This window comes from Polyodon spathula, chromosome 22 (assembly GCF_017654505.1).
Source record: "Polyodon spathula isolate WHYD16114869_AA chromosome 22, ASM1765450v1, whole genome shotgun sequence".
NCBI classification, from domain to species: Eukaryota; Metazoa; Chordata; class Actinopteri; order Acipenseriformes; family Polyodontidae; genus Polyodon; species Polyodon spathula.
The window spans coordinates 1,604,492-1,622,786 of NC_054555.1; the positions used below are offsets into that span (position 1 = coordinate 1,604,492).

Here is an 18,295-nt window from a genome sequence, read left to right on the forward strand (position 1 = left end):
ACAAACACACACACTCACTCTATTGCTCCCCCTGCCTTTCCTCTCAAACCCCACACACCTCCTCTCCTGTCCCTGGCGCTCTCTCTCACACACTCACATACACACTCAATCTCCTTTCCTTCCCTCCTTTCACACACTCCCCCTTCTCTCTCACTGCCTTTCCTCACATACACTCTTCTCCTCACACTCTCTCCCCCACTCCTCTCTTCTTACACTCTCCACCCCCTCTCCTCCATGCCCCTCTCACCTCACCTCTCTCCCCCTCCTCTCTCCTCACACTCTCCCCCCTCTCTTCTCTCCCTGCCTCCCCTCACTCTCCCCCCTCACCTCTCTTCTCTCTCCTCACACTCTCCCTGCCTCCCCTCACTCTCCCCCCTCGCCTCTCTCCTCTCCTTTCCTCTCCCTGGCCTCCCTCTCCTCTCTCAGGCCGCTTGGAGAGCCCGTTCTTGAAGCTGCACCACAGTCTCCCTGAGCACACCTCGCCCCCCCCTTGCTCCCCGCTGCTGTCGCCCGCCCTGCCCCTCACCCAGCTGCAGCCCAGCCTGCCGGGTAGGTACTGCACTGGCACTGCCTGGCTAGAGTGCTGCTACAGTGAGACCAGCACCCCGAGCTAACAGGACTGCAAGATGGTTTCTGTACCACTGCAATGATGGGACAGGTGCATCACTGTAGTCACCTACTGACACTTGGGGGTGTGAGTGCAGAACTATCACATCGTCTTCATGCTTTATTGGTTTATATATATTAGCAGAGATAATTATCCATCCATATCATTAAACAGTCAATCATGAGATCTGTAGAAGTGCAGCACTACAAAGAATCTAGACATACGTTTCTACTGTGTGTGTGTGTGTGTGTGTGTGTGTGTGTGTGTGCGTGTGTGTCCGTGTGCGTGCGTGCGTGCGTGTGTGTGTGTGTGTGTGTGTGTGTGTGTGTGTGTGTGTGTGTGTCCGTCAGTCCGGATGTGTTTTTGTGGATTAGGTGAATGTGGATCATGTGCTTTTCTACCTGCTTATTTACTAACACACTTGCTTTTATTGGCATTGCTTTGTATTCTACTGAATAAAAATAATTTATTCAGTATACTCCTGGAAGCTGGGATTTCACTGAAGCACTGACCCCTGAATGTCTTTCCAGAAGATGACCTCATCAATACCAGCCCTGACCGGAGCCCCACCCCTCTCGTAACTACACCCATCCCCAGAATCGTGACCACGCCCATCTTCGAGGATCCTGAGGATGACAAGCAGCTGGACAGCCACAATGACTGGGGTGAGTAAAGTGGACAAACGGAAAAAACAAGAGGTAGAAGTCTGCAATAAATGAGTTACTTTTAGCTGATGTGTTTATTTGCAAATAGCTGCAGTGCCACTAACTAGAACAGCTAATCTACACAAGGTCACCGTGTCCTGTCCCAATGTGCCTAATTCCAAGGTTAGTCTGTGTCAGGCGTGGGGGGAGCTCAGCTATTGGTTCAAGGTCCGTTTCTTAATGCCCCAGTCAAAGGGTCCTTGTGGCATCATAAACTGCAAGACTGAACAACATGCCACTTGCAAGCTCCATTCAGATTGGCCAGGGCAGTAAAGCCTGACTATCAGTTTTCATTTCAAAGTAGAATAGATAATAGATAAAATATCTTTTATCATAACGTATCTATTCTATTTCTGCCACCGGAGTTTATAAAATGCAGTTAGTCATTCGGGTTGTCGTCCTTTAGGAGATGTTCCCTTATTTAATTCAAACTAAATATAATAGAAGATAGTTGGTAAGTTCAGTTATTTTTTTTAATGTCGTCAAAACACTCATCAATGAATTTTCTAAGTTTCTTTTAGCAGGTCTGAGTTGGGCACAGATATGGTGTTTTGTTTTCCTAGTTTTTGGAGTTTCATTGCTTCCTTGCAGCAGCTCCCCCAGCCCCAGAGCCTGCCCTGCCCTCCTGTGTGGACTCGTCCCGGGACAAGCCTGTGCAGAGCGTCGCCCCTCAGATACACGAGGAGGAGCCCCTCATCGCAGACCTCCGAGAGATGAGCCCCATCCCAGAGCCAGTGCCCTCACCCCAGGACCCCACTGGCAGCCTGCTGGACCTGTGGGACAGCCCTGCCCCTCAATGTGCTTCGGAGCAGCTGCCCCTGTTTGTGGAGGCCCCTCCCCAGGACCCCTCCTCCTCCGCGCCCCCCCTGCCCTTGCACTCTGAGCCCCCTGTAGCAGAGGAGACCCTCCTGAGCTTCGACGACCTGCCCGAGCCCCCTGCCACATTCTGTGAGGCCAAGGAGGGGGGAGACAACCCCCCTAGCCTGGTGGACATCGCCAGCCAGCAACAGATGACGCTCGACTACCATCGAGCCCAGCACGAGGAATCGGGGTCTGACAGCCAGGACAAGGGGGAGCTACTGATGACCAACGGAGAGACGCTGCAGAAAGAGGGGACACAGGTAATATAGAGAGGAGGAGAAACAGGTAGCCAGGGTATTCAGGGTTTAAAACACAGTGAAGACTGATGACGTCTCTAAAGGCGTTGTTATTTCTGTTATAGACTACTAGAGGGCAGCCCAGGGTAAGGACTGTAAGAGGCAGGGTAGATAGACCACCAGTGCAGGGATGGCAATATTTGGATCTTGAGTTTCAAGATTTATTTACCTGTTTTATTGTGGAATAGTTAAAAAAAAATCAATAAAAAGTTTTAACCCTTTTCAATATTTCATGCATGAAAATAGCTAAAAAATAAAAGTAGTTTTGGACATTTTTTATTTTTCATTGAATGGGGGGAAAAAATGCTTTTTTTTTTTTTTTTTTTATCATAGGCGAGTGAAGGATATTTCAGCCAATCACAAGAGGAGGAATTCGCCCAATCGGAAGAGAGCTCTGCAAAAGGGACCCCGGGACCCATCTTCTATAACAAGCCCCCAGGTAATGATGATGGTGATTATATTAACAATAGTGCTGCTGCATGTGTGTAGTGGGAGGATGGAGATGGGCAGGGCTGGGGTTACCCTACAATGCAGTGTGGCTCTGCACAGAGAAGCTGAGCTGCTAAAACTGTGTGAAATGACAATATCTTCTACACGCCATGTATTGCATTATTCTACATCACAACTACAAAGATCACATGCAGTAGGACTTGCTATGAAACATTAACAAGTGAGGGATGACTGAGTGTGTAAGCACTGGAGAAGATGCAGTGCAATTTCAGCAGTGTGATTTTGTCACTGCGGGTGACAGCTGATCGCTGTGTCCTGTTTGTTTTGCTGCAGAGATTGACATCACCTGCTGGGACACGGACCCAGTGACAGAGGAGGACGAGTACGGAGCAGAGGAGTGACGAGGAAGAGACCCCGACAGAAACACTAATAATGTAACAATAAGCCTTGCATCAAAAATTAAATGAAAAAAAAAAAAAAGCTTAGAGTTCTTGTTAAAGGTGCAGCCTGTTTTTAATTCAATGAAATATATCAACGGTGAGGATTGTGGCGAATCGTGTTGGGAAGGATCTGCTTAGGAAAGGAAAACCGAACTCTCCTGCTTAAACTTACAATCAAACTTTTGATAGCTTTGCATTAGATATTGCCTTTGATACAGACTTCCTGTCTGGTGTAGTGGGCAGGGCTACACTCGCGTGTTTGTGATGTTGGGGATGAGAAGCCCGTAGAAGAATAAGGATACATTTTAAAAATAATAAATACACTATTTCCACACCCTGTGCCATTTTTTTTTTTTTTATTTCTCGTATTTTCTGATTTTTGATACTTGACCAGGGCTAACGAGAAGACTAGCTTGAAGGGGACGGGAGGATTTTTTTTATAATTTTGGGGCGGAGATTCAGGGATGTACCCTCCCTCCTTGTGCCAGGTTTACAGGACTGACGCCCTGACTGCTGTACCCTACGGATTTCAGCTAGAGACACACTGCACTTCTAAATCATTCAGTCAGTGTTGGAATTCATATACATACAGTGCATGTAGATGTGTGTTTTAATTGCACGCTCAATTCACATTGTTCAAAGGCTATTTGCAGCACCAAGTTCACAGAAGAGGAGTCTGTGTTTGAACCCCTACCTGCTTTTGGTCTTCTACCCCCTCTGGAAATCAGGCTACAGCCATTCAAAATCCTGAAGCAGCGACACTGTGCACTTGTATTTTCCTGCGTACTCCAGTTATTCCAGAGTTTAAAATTAAGGGGGTAATGTTGGTATTTTATTTAGATCTACCTCTGTTAAATTTAAAACCCCCAACACAGTCCCCATCGTTAGCAATCAGTCAGGTCGGTAATCAAGCTCTTTTGATCTGCACTGTTCTCTCTGTGACACAAACCCCAGCAGGGGCGGAGTGTGGGGTATTACTGGAATTCATCATCAGTCCTGTAAAACCAGACCTGCACTCAGGGGGAGCTGTTTGAAACCAGCAATAAAAACAATCAAATCAGTGTTATTAATAGTAATGTGTTGGGATGGTGTGGCTTTCCTTGGGAGATTACAGGATTCGTTTGTGACTGAGGGAAGGGAGAGGGCGGGCTGTGGTTTTTATGGGGGTGTTTAATTCTTTTCAGCTTTAGAGATGGGGGGTCACAAATGATTACAATGGAGCTGGCATCTTTAACATTAACTCTGGTCCTTTGAAGTAATTCTATTGTATTCTTCACTTCTAAACTCAGTGGTAGTGTGTAATCTGTTCTCTCCCTCCACGCTGCTAGGAGATGATACCCCCTTGCAAGGCTAGCGGTTTCCTTTTGCCTTTTATAATTCATTTCTTTCTTACCTTTTTCTTCTCCTATACTCCTTTCTTCTTCCGTCCGCGACTCATGCGCTGTTTTTCAAAATAAGCACAAGATTTTTTTTTTTGTGACATGCTAAGTGCTGATGAATGTTGATTAAAAGAATTCCAGAAACCTCCATGCAAACTTTTAGTTTCGTTTTTTTGTCAGTATAAGCCGTTCAGTGTTCACACAGGCAACTACCACTCTGCCAAAAGTCATTGTATAGACTGCAGCAGAGATCTGAGCTTCTTGAGTTGAATGTCTTGGTGTGTATTTTCTCAATTCTTCCTGTCTTCCCTTCTGTACATTCTACCCAAAGTGCAGGCCTGTTAGGAATGCTACAGGAACCTTGCCCCTTAAACCCAGCATACGTATTCTCAGAATGGAATGTGAAATGCACAAGACAGAGAGAGCTGATAGTCATCGTGGTATCTAACGCAGGACCTCGAACAGAATGAAGTGGAATTTAATCTGCAGCTTGCCAGGGCACTGAAGAGGCAAGCAGAGATCAGCGATCCTTATCAGCATTGCTCCCTCCATCTCTGCGTAGCCAAGATCCACACCTATGAGAAATGATCTGGAGCATAATAACACAGCTGCGTTGAGGCGCTACTTCCTGGAGCTGCTGCCCTGCATCTAGTCTGAAACACTTTGGATGTTTGCAGAACGCAGACCGTGAAATGCAGTGCTGCAGCAGCTGGGCCAAGCCTTAGCAAGAGCAAGCCTGGCGCAGTGGAGTGAAACACAGGCCTGCAGAACACTGCAAAGAGACCTTTCAGTTTCGTTAGCATCTTGAATTGACATCTTATGCTCCAGATCCCATACAATCACATGGCACTGTATGCTGTTAAAATGGGTGAATGCGTTCACTGCACAAAGAAAGAGAAGCAAGGTCACATCCTTTTATTTATTTCCTTACAAGTTTTTTATGCTAAAAGTTAAATTCAAGAGCAATACTGGAATAATAAAATGGCAATGGATTGTCACGGGACTACACTCTTAAAATGATCAAATTCCCAACTTAGTTTCCAGCAATTTTACCAGTTCCATGAAGGCAGTAACACACAAAAGGTGTTCAACAGTCCAATAACTGCACGCCTGGACCTGCAGATTAACAACGTGCTTTTAAAATATATTGATTAAGCCACCTTAGGCATACACTTTACAGATTTTGGTTCTCTTACATGAATATAGAACATTCAACAAGTTCTAATACATGGTCTGATTGCAGCTAGACCACTGGAGTGTGTTTCCACTACAACCCATGCGTGACATGTCTGTTCCAGGAAGCAGCAGCAACTTCTCTGGATAAGAAATGTCAGCATATTCCACCCTGAAGCACAAAGAATACAATAGTTTTTAGAACAGGAGGAAAGGGGGACCTGTGACATCACTGCTTCCACTAACAGCAGCTAAGAAAATTGATTTTAAAATCTTGGCTAGCACTCCTTTTAAATGAAAAGACCAGTGCTGCAGCATGAAGTACCGGAGCTGTGTGTGTTACAGAGGGAGGATCGTTCTATTCTGGGCACAGATGCTGGAAATGTTGCTTGGGTTGGATCTGCAATTATGCCACTCGTCTTTAAGCCAGCTGCAGTCTATTGTAAATAAATAAATCCATGAATTGTACATGTTGTGAACTATGTAGCTTTCACAGGGGCAGCAGGTTTTATTAAATAGTACAAAACAACACTCTGGGAACATTCAGGCACAAACATGAATACAGCGTGCAGGCAGAAACAGTTTCCTTTACTATGAAAGCACAATATGTGCTCACCAAGAGGTGGCAGGTGCTATTAAAAGAAATCCTAATCATAAATAAACAGCGACACGTTTAGGGAAAAGTGTTTTTTTTCCAGAATACAATCACATTTGCTTAAAAATCCCCAGCATGGAGTTTTAGGAATACTGGAAAGTCAATCGCTACCATTCATCATGGGAAAATAAACAAGCTACACCATTGTGAGCGCACACACACACACACACTTCTGTCTGTCTGTGTCTGTCTGGGAAACGCGTGGCTGTTCACCTGCATGGCAGTGCAGAAAACAGCATCTGCCATGCTGAACTAATGGAATGCTAATGGAGTGGAATGAGCCAGCAAAAACTGGAGACAACAATAAAACGAGCAGAGCAATAACCAGTCTGATGCTGAGTGCAATAAATAAACTGGGGAGTGTGTGCATACTGTCTGGTAACGCTACCGCGGAACACAGGACCTGCACAAAGCAGGGGGCATGATAAGGGCTCCCTCCAGGACCGTCTTCTTTACCTTTCCTGTAAGGCTTCGAATGATTTACACTGGGTTTTATTACCTCGATGTTCAGTGCTTGTCATCAGTCTCCTGGCTGCGTTGTCTGTTTGCTTTGAGATTTTGGTTTCTAGCGAGACTGTTTGCAGTGGAAAGCTGCACGATGGAGGAACGGCCTGGGCAGGCTTTAGAGGAAGTGTCTCCAAGGCAAGCACATATAAATATGAAAGGGACATGAAAATCTAATCTGTAAAACTGATAACAAAGCAAAAAAAATCCATCGGAAGGCTATTTCAGAGCTATTGATAACGTGATGCAGAAACTAAACGCGTGGCTGTGAAGTAGAAACTCCTTTCAAAGACTGATCCTGCAAGCCAATGCATTGTATTTATTTACAAGCAACAAAAAAGTGCTTTACCTTAACTTGTCACTAGCGTAATGGAAATGTTAACCATATTCATCCACATAGGACCCCCCTAAAGGTGCAATATTATTGGCGCCCAGCGGACAAACAATGACAATGCATTACAACTTACAGAATCACTTGTGCATTGCACCTGCAATTTAAGATCACTGTATTATTTCCATTGTAACAGTAGCGGAACATCACAGTCACTGAATTTGCATTATTCTCTCTAGTCATGGAGTGCTTACCCGACACTGGCAATACCTTGTCCCAATTGAATGCACTTTCATTGCTGTTTCTCACATGGGGGTCCAGGTGACACATGACAACACAATTAAACTGCTCCACCCCCACGCAAAGTCATCCGGTAGGGGGCTAGCTTCCCTCTCAGGGGTAACTTCTGAAGTTTCCCACAAGCAGCCTGTGAAGAAGATGCATTCAGATGCTGTCTTTGTGTCCTGCAGCTGTACGCTGCTGTGGGTTCCCAGGCCTTGCAGAGGAGTGCTACAGTTTCTCCTCTCAGTACAGAAGCAGCCTGTTTGCCCTCCTCACACTGCTGTGCTCCTGCCTATGACTGGGAAGGCAGCGGGCAGAGCTCCGGTGCTCTCGGCCGGGAGGTTGGTGCGATTCAGATCTGCACTGGACAGCAGTGTCCCCAGGGAGCTCCACTGTCCCGCTCCAGGGAGGTGCATGAACGAGGTATAGGGCTGCTCTGTGAGGACCAGCTCAGGGAGGGACTTGTTCATTTCGGGGTCCTGGTGTTTCTGGGACCCCCCGGCAGCAGCTTTGGTGTCAGCCAGGACCTGAGTGTAAGGGGGAGGGGGGTCTTCCATCACCACCGCTTCCTCATAGCAAGGGGGCTTCCCGATCACTTCTGCAGGGAGACAGAGAAAAGCCAACCAAACGACAATAGTAAGCTGATGACAAGTAATAAAACTAAATCCCTTTTCATGATTCCTGCGATTTGCATTACCCTTGTACAGCTGCTTCCTTGTAATGTGTGCGCACCAGACTAGCTAGATTCATACTGTGTGCACACCAGACTAGCTAGATTCATACTGTGTGCGCACCAGACTAGCTAGATTCATACTGTGTGCACACCAGACTAGCTGGATTCATACTGTGTGCACACCAGACTAGCTGGATTCATACTGTGTGCACACCAGACTAGCTAGATTCATACTGTGTGCACACCAGACTAGCTGGATTCATACTGTGTGCACACCAGACTAGCTAGATTCATACTGTGTGCACACCAGACTAGCTGGATTCATACTGTGTGCACACCAGACTAGCTGGATTCATACTGTGTGCACACCAGACTAGCTGGATTCATACTGTGTGCACACCAGACTAGCTGGATTCATACTGTGTGCACACCAGACTAGCTGGATTCATACTGTGTGCACACCAGACTAGCTGGATTCATACTGTGTGCACACCAGACTAGCTGGATTCATACTGTGTGCGCACCAGACTAGCTGGATTCATACTGTGTGCGCACCAGACTAGCTGGATTCATACTGTGTGCGCACCAGACTAGCTGGATTCATACTGTGTGCACACCAGACTAGCTGGATTCATACTGTGTGCAGACTAGCTGGATTCATACTGTGTGCACACCAGACTAGCTGGATTCATACTGTGTGCACACCAGACTAGCTGGATTCATACTGTGTGCACACCAGACTAGCTAGATTCATACTGTGTGCGCACCAGACTAGCTGGATTCATACTGTGTGCACATCAGACTAGCTGGATTCATACTGTGTGCACACCAGACTAGCTAGATTCATACTGTGTGCGCACCAGACTAGCTGGATTCATACTGTGTGCACACCAGACTAGCTGGATTCATACTGTGTGCACACCAGACTAGCTGGATTCATACTGTGTGCACACCAGACTAGCTGGATTCATACTGTGTGCGCACCAGACTAGCTGGATTCATACTGTGTGCGCACCAGACTAGCTGGATTCATACTGTGTGCACACCAGACTAGCTGGATTCCTGGGTTACAGTACCAAATGAGTATCTGAGGGTGAGGTTTACTTTGGGATAGGCAAATTCTTCCTCACTTCCTCATGTCGACACATACTGTACGTACTGCCCTGAAAGATACAGTTTCGAGCCATGGCGTATGAAGCTTTATACCACTGGGCCACTCTTTCAATATGTCCATTTGTGTGCCATAAATATATTTGCAGATGATTCACAAAGCTCCATTCACTGCCCTAGCTTTAAAAAAGTTGGGGGATATTAAACAACGATGCTAGCATGTTTAGTTAAAAAAAAAAAAAACTAGTATAAAATGACATTATGCAGATTGGTTTGCTTTGGCAGTTACAATCTGAGACATGATGCAATATGAAGCATAAAACTCGCAGGCAGTAGGGCTGACTACAATATGTATAATCTCCTGTCAAAAACAGAACAGCTGCGAGGAGCTGACAGACAGAGAGAGAGAGAGACTGAGGCTCAGAGCTGCTCATCGCCCCACACTCTCTCCTCTCTCTCTTCTGTGTCCCAGTCCCGAGGCTCTGAGATTCCCTCTCACACATCTCCTCTTGTGGTAAATCAGCATGTCTCAATCTCCTGCCCAGCCAATAACATTCTCCTCTCCTCGTATGTCTCCAGAGCTGATTTCCTATTGTTTGCTTGTTTTCCACCTAGCTGAGAAGAATTCACTCAATGAATGTGCTTAACAGACTACTCCAGGACCTGACAGACTAGTGCAAAAAAAGGACAGCTTTTAATGTAATCCTCTAAACACGCATTAGCTTAGTTTCAGTTGAGATTCCAGCAGTGCGAGGCCCTCTCCTGTTATAAAGACTGCATGGCCTTACCGTGTGCGCTTTCCCAGGCGCCGGTGGGTTCCCTGTGGGGGCATCTCCGATACGCCAGGGCGTCCATCTCCAGCGTACGAAAGGTCAACTCTCTGAGTCTCTCCTCGCGCTTCCTCTTCACCCGCCGCTGCATGTAGCTGCACAGACAGCACAGCAGGACGATCAGCGCCCAGATGAGCCAGAAGCCAGTGAAGCAGGTCAGGAAGGTGTAGTTGTCCTGGGACATCCCCATTGTGAGCAGCGGGGTCCCAGACCAGCCACAATCAAAGACCCCTCTCCACACAGGCTCGCAGTGCCTCAAAATGACTTTTTAAAACAAACCCCTGAGGCTTTTAATTAAGCCAGCTGCAGCATTTTAAAAAATCTTATTAGAAGTATTTGAAGCATGTCAATTAGTCAGTGCTGCTTAATTTACCAGTGCGTATGATAATCCCTGTATGCTGTGCAACACCTCTCCTGTCTCACACTACATCGCCACATCTCTCCTCTCTCACACTACATTGAAACTGAAGGGGGTGCCTCCTGGGCAAATGAATGGCAGCAGCTTCTAGTGTAAATGCCACCAAAGACACTTCTACCAGGAAATCAGTCAAGCCAGCACTGAGCTCAGAAGAGCTTAAAGTCCTGGTGCTTTCAAGATCCCACAGAAAAAAATCCAGGCGGATTACACTGCTAGGAATCAGCGATCCTAGCCAAGGATGAAAAGCAGAGAAGATATACTAAACAGCTTCCATTCCAGGCATGCGTTCTGCTGAAGGCCAGTTGTCTAGTGCTGTAGAACATGTGTCCAGATGAAAAGTCAACCACCCGTATTGAACTGGAAGAAATGTGTGACTCAGCCAGAAACCAAGCCTCCAACCAGACTGCAACAGAGGAGAAGAATCACGGCATGAGAGCAGATAGAAGCTACAGCGCTAACCACCGTTTGCATTTGCTGCCACAATGTGCAAGTGACAACTCAATCTCATACAAATATCCATTAATGTGTGAGGTGAACCCTAACCTTTTACAACGATTGCCTCAACAGCAATTCTAAAACAAATAATAAAAAAACAAGACATTGATAGCTTTGGGAATTTAGCCCAACGTGTCAATATTTTTTGGGCCGTCTCTTGCAGTCTCTTATTTTATGTCTACGTTCCCAGGCCTGGATAAAATTAGAAAGTGTGTGCGTCTGTGTGTTTTCTCTTATTGTTTTATAAATAAAGACAATGTGATGACTTTCCATTTAGTCAAGGCTTATGCATTTGAACCATTCCTTTTTTGACGCGGTTACTCGTCTCCTACAAGTCTGCATTGCCAAGACCAGATTCCACCATTCGATTTATTCTTAGCGCTTTGATAACGCCACAATAAATCACAATAGTTTCTGCTGAGAAAGCATGCAGTCTGGCTGAGACCTCTGGAACCGGAGCATCCCCTTTTGAAAGAACACAGAGCTGCTCAGCTTATTTCACCAGGCTTAAACTGTGCATTTACCACCTGCTGCTTTACCATATAGGGGACAGAAGAAAAGAAAAAAAACATACAACTTAATTTTTCATTCTGAAGCACCTTTTGACAAACAGCAGAATGAACTTTACCAATGTCAGGCTGCACCAGCCAAGAACATTATGAGCTAGTATTTATCCAGATTCTGGGTTTGGCTGCTGCTGGTCTCCATGGCGACATGTTAATCTCGTTGACCTTTTCAAGCTGAATATCTCTAAAGGTGAGGCTGCGTTCTTACAGAACAGTGCAACTCAGGTGACTTTCAGTGTTCCTCTCTCCTTTTCTGTGTACCTTCACAGAGATGGGAATAAGACTCCCATTGCACAGCAGTTTGATCCATTCCTGGTTTTCCTATGAGTTTAGTAAGACACACCTGAGCTTGTTACCTATAAACTGTGGCTAATCAAGCTCCGAGTAAAACCATGAATGGGTGATACTGCTATGCAATAGGAGTCTGATTTATATCCCTGCTTTATAATCTAAATGATGAGATCTCTATATTTTGGCGTTTAAGGACTAGCTCGATGTGCTGGTTTGGGAATGTCTAGGACCAGCTTTCATAGGGAAACTTTAAAACAACCATGCTAAGCAGACCCACGTGTATTAAATGATGATTTTTGTGTGTCCGTGTAAATATTTTTTAGATAAGCTTGCTCATAAACATTAATTAGTTCTACCTGGGAAAGATTTCTCGATTGAATAATTCCATCTTCACTCGTATACAGACTGTGCTGTACATTCTCAGGTTCACCGCGAATTCAAACTGTTTAGCGAACGCTTCTGTACCTGAGTCAGGTAATTTCGGTGCAGCTGGTTTTCATCACATTTTTAGTAAAGGGGTGTGTTTTGTTTAGTCACTGGTTTAGCTAAGATCAATGCCACGTTGTCTTGTGGTAACAGACCTTATTTATTCAGAAAAAAATAATCACCTTCGAGCTGTAAACATCCTCTTCACTCCTAGGACTCATGCTCCCCAAACCGCTGCTCAGTCCGCAATTTGCACGCTATATTTCTTAATTAATAATACAAATGACCTGCATCAGCGGCTTTGTGTAGCGCTAGTATTTCATCCCTTTACAACAATACGCGTGCTATTAACATATTTATATATTTTAGAAGTGCATTTGGTTTTGTGCGGATAAGCTTTGCCCTGAAGGTAAATTTTGAACAGCTGTTGCTGCAGTTAGGCAACCCTACTATACACTCGTCTCAATGGAGGGCTCTCTCTCTCTCTCAAATAAACAATTAAATATTAAAAGAAATATTACATAATACACAGATTATATATATATATATATATATATATATATATATATATATATATATATATATATATATATATATATAAAATAAAGCACACCTCGATACCTTTCTTGCGTCATCGGCTTTGTTTTTTCGTTTGGAAAGCAGGAAGAGAATCGCCATCCACGGCTTCCAAAAGGGTTTCTTTCAAACGCTCGACTTTTCAAATAATTGCATTTGCTTAATCGCTAATGGTATGCACCTCTTTCGGGCTCTATCGCCCTCTCGCCCTCTCGCCCTCTCAGGGCACCGGTCGTTACTCCCTTCTGGCTGTCCAAATTCATCACTTTCACAAAGACACCGCGTAAGCCTCAGAAGCACGTCTGCAGCGTCTGCTTCCGAAGTGTTCCCAGGCACACGCGTCGTCGCCGCCGCAGCCAGAGCGCTCGTCTGCTGCTGCCAGGCTCACAGCCAGACATTTCCCGTGTGCTGTGTAAACACACAACCCCCACAACTGTAGCTCTGCTGTCTCTCTCGCCTCTGTTCAGAGTGCGCGTCTCTGGCGAAAGACAAGTTATTTGCACCTTCCTTCATCCTAAACTGGGAGATAAAAAATCTTTCCGTCTATTTTGACTCCTCCCAACCCACAGTAAACCTCATTTAACTATTTCTAAGTGATTTTATTTCTGTAATGTAATCTGCTTCGTCAAGAAAAGAATAAGAATACGTGTTAAAAGTGTTTGGAGGCGTACTGCCAGCATTAAGCACCCAGGCAACACTTTGGGACAAGAGAAAACTATATTATTGCACCTGTGGCTGGTTAGAGCAAAGAAGGGAAGCACAATGTGCGAGATGTAAGAGTATTCTGCCAGGAAGACAAGATAGCAATTTTTTGCGAAGATTCTGGGAGCGCCACCCAATTGTCCATTGTTCTGTACCCATCTCAACCTCACCCCGTCACAACTGGACAAACAACTCCCAGAGTCCAGTACTTCTCTGCAGCAGTACTGAAATTTAGAATGAAACATTCCTGGCATCAAGCCTGGCATCTGCACTCATCGACCTGGCAGCGCAGCCCTTTGTGTGCCGAGGTCAGTCTGACCTGCCGATGGCTGTCACTCGTCCTCAATTCATTAAACCCGAGCTATCTTTCTGCCTGGAGCACCACAGACAGACGTGTTTAGAGGCTGCAGCCAACAGGTGACTAGCACTGCATCCTCTTGCTTTTATTTGAATCATCACGGTGAGAGTTGTGTGTGATAGCAGTAGAAACCAGCAAGTATAAAGCACAGTAATGCGTAAGTAGGATTGAGAATGTTTTTTTTTTTTCTTTCTTGAATAGTTTCTTAGCTAACATGTGCACTAACCTACCTTGATTTTGATACCCGTGCCCGAGGGAGCTCCCTGTTCTCAGTCCGCTGTTTCATCTACACAGAAGCAGAACAACTCACTCCTGGTACACCCGTTTCCTGTTAAAAATTCAGAGCACGTTTTTTGCATTCTTTTCTGCTTGTGTGGGTGTAGGGCCAGGTCACGTGGGGTCTTTGACATATACTAGACTGTCAGCAATTCAAATGCAATTCTATATGAACTAACATAAGAGGTTGCAATTTCCTCAACTATATGCACTAGCTATTTGTGACGCCCATGCCACCGTCACTTCAGTATTTTAACACTCACTGACACATCTTTCAGAACAACGGTTTCCTATTTTTCTTCGCAGAAACCACTTCATTTGTAACCCCGACTGTCCTGGGTGAGGGGGCTGGGGGTATGAGTGTTCTTGACTGATTGCCTTTGGGCTGCGATGAGAACAGAGCGTGTCTCAGTTCCCAGGCTTTCCCCTCGCTGAAGCGGTTGTTAGTCACGACTCTTCTCAGAGGCAGCCCCCCAGAGGGTAACACTACACTTGCTGTTTCTCAGCAGCTCCTCTCTCTGTATTAATGCAGCCCCATATTCTCCATTCCACTCTCCTTATGAATGCAATTGCTAAAAATAGGCATCTCAAACTGGCTTTAAGAATGTAACATTGCAACCCCAACATACTTGCTTTAGGCCAGAGCTAGTAGCGATCGCGGGGTGTATTTAAAGCCGTTTTAACTGACGCCCTCGTACTTAAGGGTAAAGTGAGGAGATCCTTGAAACCAACAAACCGTTTTCATGTACTGAATTTCTCACCCAGTCGTTGTTATACCAGGAGGGAATAGGAACCAGTGTCACGATACCATTGGATTGCTGCTGCAAAGCCCGAGCCTGGTGGTTATCAGGGACCAGTCTTTTAAAATGAACAGTTCTGGAGTCCCTGCCTCCCTAAATCAGCAGTGATTGCACACCTTATGCAATGCAGTCTTATGTTCTAGAAGTAAAACAAAACTGATTAAACACAATGTTATATGAAGTCCCTTTTAATTATATATAAAAAACACACACACACACACACACCTAATTAGTTAAATGTTTCACTCTCTTTTGTATCATACAGTATTTGTCCATTAACCCTGTGTCTGCCTATTCCATGTATTGTGTACATGACATCTGTAATGCCAGCAAAACAGAGCAGACAACCAGCTGCTATGAGATGCCAAGTATTGTAGCTAGCGCTCTATGCAGCCTCTGGATCTATTCCTGAATGCCTAGCCAAGTTCAGTACTGGGATGGCCTGCTTCTAATAAAAGGATTGCAATTGATTTGTAACCCCGTTGATCTCCAGAAGCATGTTTTTTGTGAAACTGCATGACCTTTGGATGGGGATGTGTCCACACTGACACGAATGCATTAAGAATCCCAGTACTGCATCTTAACACATCAGCACAGTGCTCACACATCCCTATAGTACACTGCCGCTCAGTTCAAGATGCACGGTCATTGACACAGCAGCCTACGGGAAAGCCTCCTACTGCTGGAATAGCTCCAGAGCTATCCCATCATTTTCTTCTTGGAAAGCAAACTCCTAAAGATTCATTATGCCAAATTCTAACTACTGATAGTATTACTGATGTCCACAGAGCCTTAGTGGGGACTTTCAAACTTGTCCTGGATTAAACCAGACCACCCGAGCAAAACACACTGTTGAATTGACAAGCCAAGTGTTATCACTGTGCACATTCCCCATTGAACTGATCACCAGGGAGCCTGTTACAAAGGGACTTGGGTTGCTGTCTGTAGAAAACTTGTATAAACAAACGTATCATTTCAATTGCGACAGCTGGTTCAACTGGGAAAATAAAAAAGCATTGGCAATAAATGTTATCCGGTATGTAGTCATGCCAACAGAAGAATGAGGCATTTTTTCAAGGGTGGCCTTCATCTTCTGATCCTGTAATAAAGGAGGTGCTGATATAACATGAAATGACTCAGCGCTGTGATCCAGTGATTAGGTTAGCTAAGCCAGGCGTGAGCAGTAGTGTTAAATACAAACGGAGTTACTCACCTGGAGTTGGCTCATGTCCCTCAGATTTCTGTTTGAGTCGTGACATTTACTGGAGAGAGAAGAGAGGGGAAAGGGGTGTTGGGCTGACTTCAGCTCTTCCTCAATGAAAATGAATGACACAGCTTCCTGACCACGTGGTGGTAATGAAGTAACACTGGTGTGACTTGTTCCAAAAATGACACACTGACGAATTAGGAATTTTCGCTGCTGACTTGAGAACCAATGTCATGTCTGCTTTGCGGGGTTGCACAACAGAAGCACAGTGATTTACAGTCCATGCACAGCCATCTGCCCAGCTGAACGTGCAATAAGGGAACAATGCTTCTACCCTCAGAAATATTACAGCACCCCCCACAACTTGTGGAGATTTAGATACACTGCCCCCTCATAATTTCACGAGTCAATAATGCCACATCTTCAGTAACTTGTACACGTGTTATATGCTGTGTTTTCAAAGTTTCCTTTTTTTTGTATGACAGTGATCACAATAGTGGAAACACTGTATTAAAGAATGCAAACACATTCCAATGATAAGCCAACATACTGAACCATAAGCAACAGCACACAGTGCGACATGGAGTCAAGACCCTCGCACGCCCGAGATGTGCTGCGAGATGCAAGGAGTCATTTCAAACACCTGATCAGTGGACTGGCTTCCTTCAAGGAAGCTACTGTGCTTATAAAACGCTACAGCAAATAACATGATGTCTGGAGCTTTGGGGCTGCATTAAGACAACAGCAGGGGCTGCTATCTTTTTCATCTAAATCACCGCAGCGTGGCATAAATCAAAGAAGAAGGAGGGGGAGCATTCGTCTGCCACTTATAAGGGAGTAGCAGCTGCTGATGTGCAATGCATGGCACTGGATTTCAAGCAAGCATTGGAAAAGATTTACAAGGAAAGCAAGTCCAAGCTCTCCTGATTTATAATTCATTAAAGTGCAAGTGTGTAAACACTGTGCTACAATACAGAACAGTGTGTTCTTCCTTATGCGGTATTATAGAACATTATTTAACATTAACTTCAGAAAAACATCACACATTTACAATATCTTCTTGTTCAATCACTGTACTATATTCTGGGACCTCTTGGGTCAAGACATGTCACTCCCATCTCATCACTTCACATGACATAGTTAAACAATAAAGACACCGTAAGATTAAGAAACAGGCAGATATTAGTGGTGTCGTGCTCAGAAATTTGTAGTTACAGCAGCATGCTGCCGTTTCACATCAGGTTTGCCTGAAAGGCCAATAAACTATTGTCAGCACACAAGCTGGCCCATTGAATAACACTGCAATGCATGCATTTGCAAGCTACAGATTTCACCTGTGTTAAGCAAAACCAAACAAAAACATCCCCCTCTACTTGACCTTGTGAAGACAGCGTGGGAAGTCATACAAGGAAAATCATTGTCGAACTGCAAAGCAGTTCAGGTAAAAAATGCCTTCCACCAATACCCAGGTTTAGCTTCAAATGTCTGAACAGCACTGTATTTTGCCAGGGCATCCTTTAAGATGTAAATGTTTAACAGATAGTATCACTGTCCCTGATTAGCTCTACTTAGTGTTAATTTAGGAAGGTCATCCAAGATTAGTACTAAAAATCAGGCTCTGTGAAACCATTAGCTAAAGTCCTGTGAGAAGTGTTGTCTATGGAATCTAACACAAAATCTTACAAGACACCATTCCGGATATTGCAAATCTACATCTAAAGAATTGGTCAACAGGAATCGTCTAATCTGCCCCTAAACTTCAACATGAACACTGCAGAGCTGTATACAGGTCTAGTTCAGATATCGGCACTCAAAACTGCAGACCCCACCCCTCATGTTCAGTAGACCTCATGCAATTTCTGAAGCTAGAAAAAAAACATATATA

The 18,295-nt window shown here is 44.9% G+C and overlaps 2 protein-coding genes across 13 annotated transcripts in view; one reads left to right on the forward strand and one right to left on the reverse strand.

The window, feature by feature from the left end:
- Window positions 1-4,885, forward strand: part of LOC121297597 (drebrin-like) — a 40,330-nt gene extending 35,445 nt beyond the window's left edge. For 3 of the 6 annotated variants that reach the window (XM_041224024.1, XM_041224021.1, XM_041224020.1), the window contains 5 exons: window positions 427-549; window positions 1,138-1,272; window positions 1,903-2,432; window positions 2,802-2,907; window positions 3,252-4,885. In XM_041224024.1, the coding sequence (XP_041079958.1) occupies window positions 427-549; window positions 1,138-1,272; window positions 1,903-2,432; window positions 2,802-2,907; window positions 3,252-3,319 (962 nt within the window). In that variant the 3' untranslated portion in view covers window positions 3,320-4,885. The remainder of the gene's footprint in view (window positions 1-426; window positions 550-1,137; window positions 1,273-1,902; window positions 2,433-2,801; window positions 2,908-3,251) is intronic. The other 3 variants (XM_041224019.1, XM_041224023.1, XM_041224022.1) reach the window with 3 other exon arrangements.
- Window positions 4,886-5,638: 753 nt separating this feature from the next.
- On the reverse strand, window positions 5,639-14,451 carry LOC121297598 (proline-rich protein 7-like). Of its 7 annotated transcripts, XM_041224028.1 has the most exons (4): window positions 13,113-13,624; window positions 12,674-12,756; window positions 10,254-11,116; window positions 5,639-8,280 (listed from the first exon to the last, which is right to left on the reverse strand). In XM_041224028.1, the coding sequence occupies exons 3-4, from the start codon at window positions 10,483-10,485 to the stop codon at window positions 7,955-7,957; spliced, it is 558 nt and encodes a 185-aa protein (XP_041079962.1). In that variant the 5' UTR covers window positions 10,486-11,116; window positions 12,674-12,756; window positions 13,113-13,624; the 3' UTR covers window positions 5,639-7,954. The 7 variants fall into 7 exon arrangements, with proteins under 7 accessions (XP_041079962.1, XP_041079965.1, XP_041079963.1 ...); XM_041224031.1 differs by lacking the exons at window positions 12,674-12,756; window positions 13,113-13,624 and adding an exon at window positions 14,358-14,451 and having other exon boundaries at window positions 10,254-10,390; XM_041224029.1 differs by lacking the exons at window positions 12,674-12,756; window positions 13,113-13,624 and adding an exon at window positions 14,358-14,443.
- Between the last annotated feature and the right edge of the window lie 3,844 nt (window positions 14,452-18,295).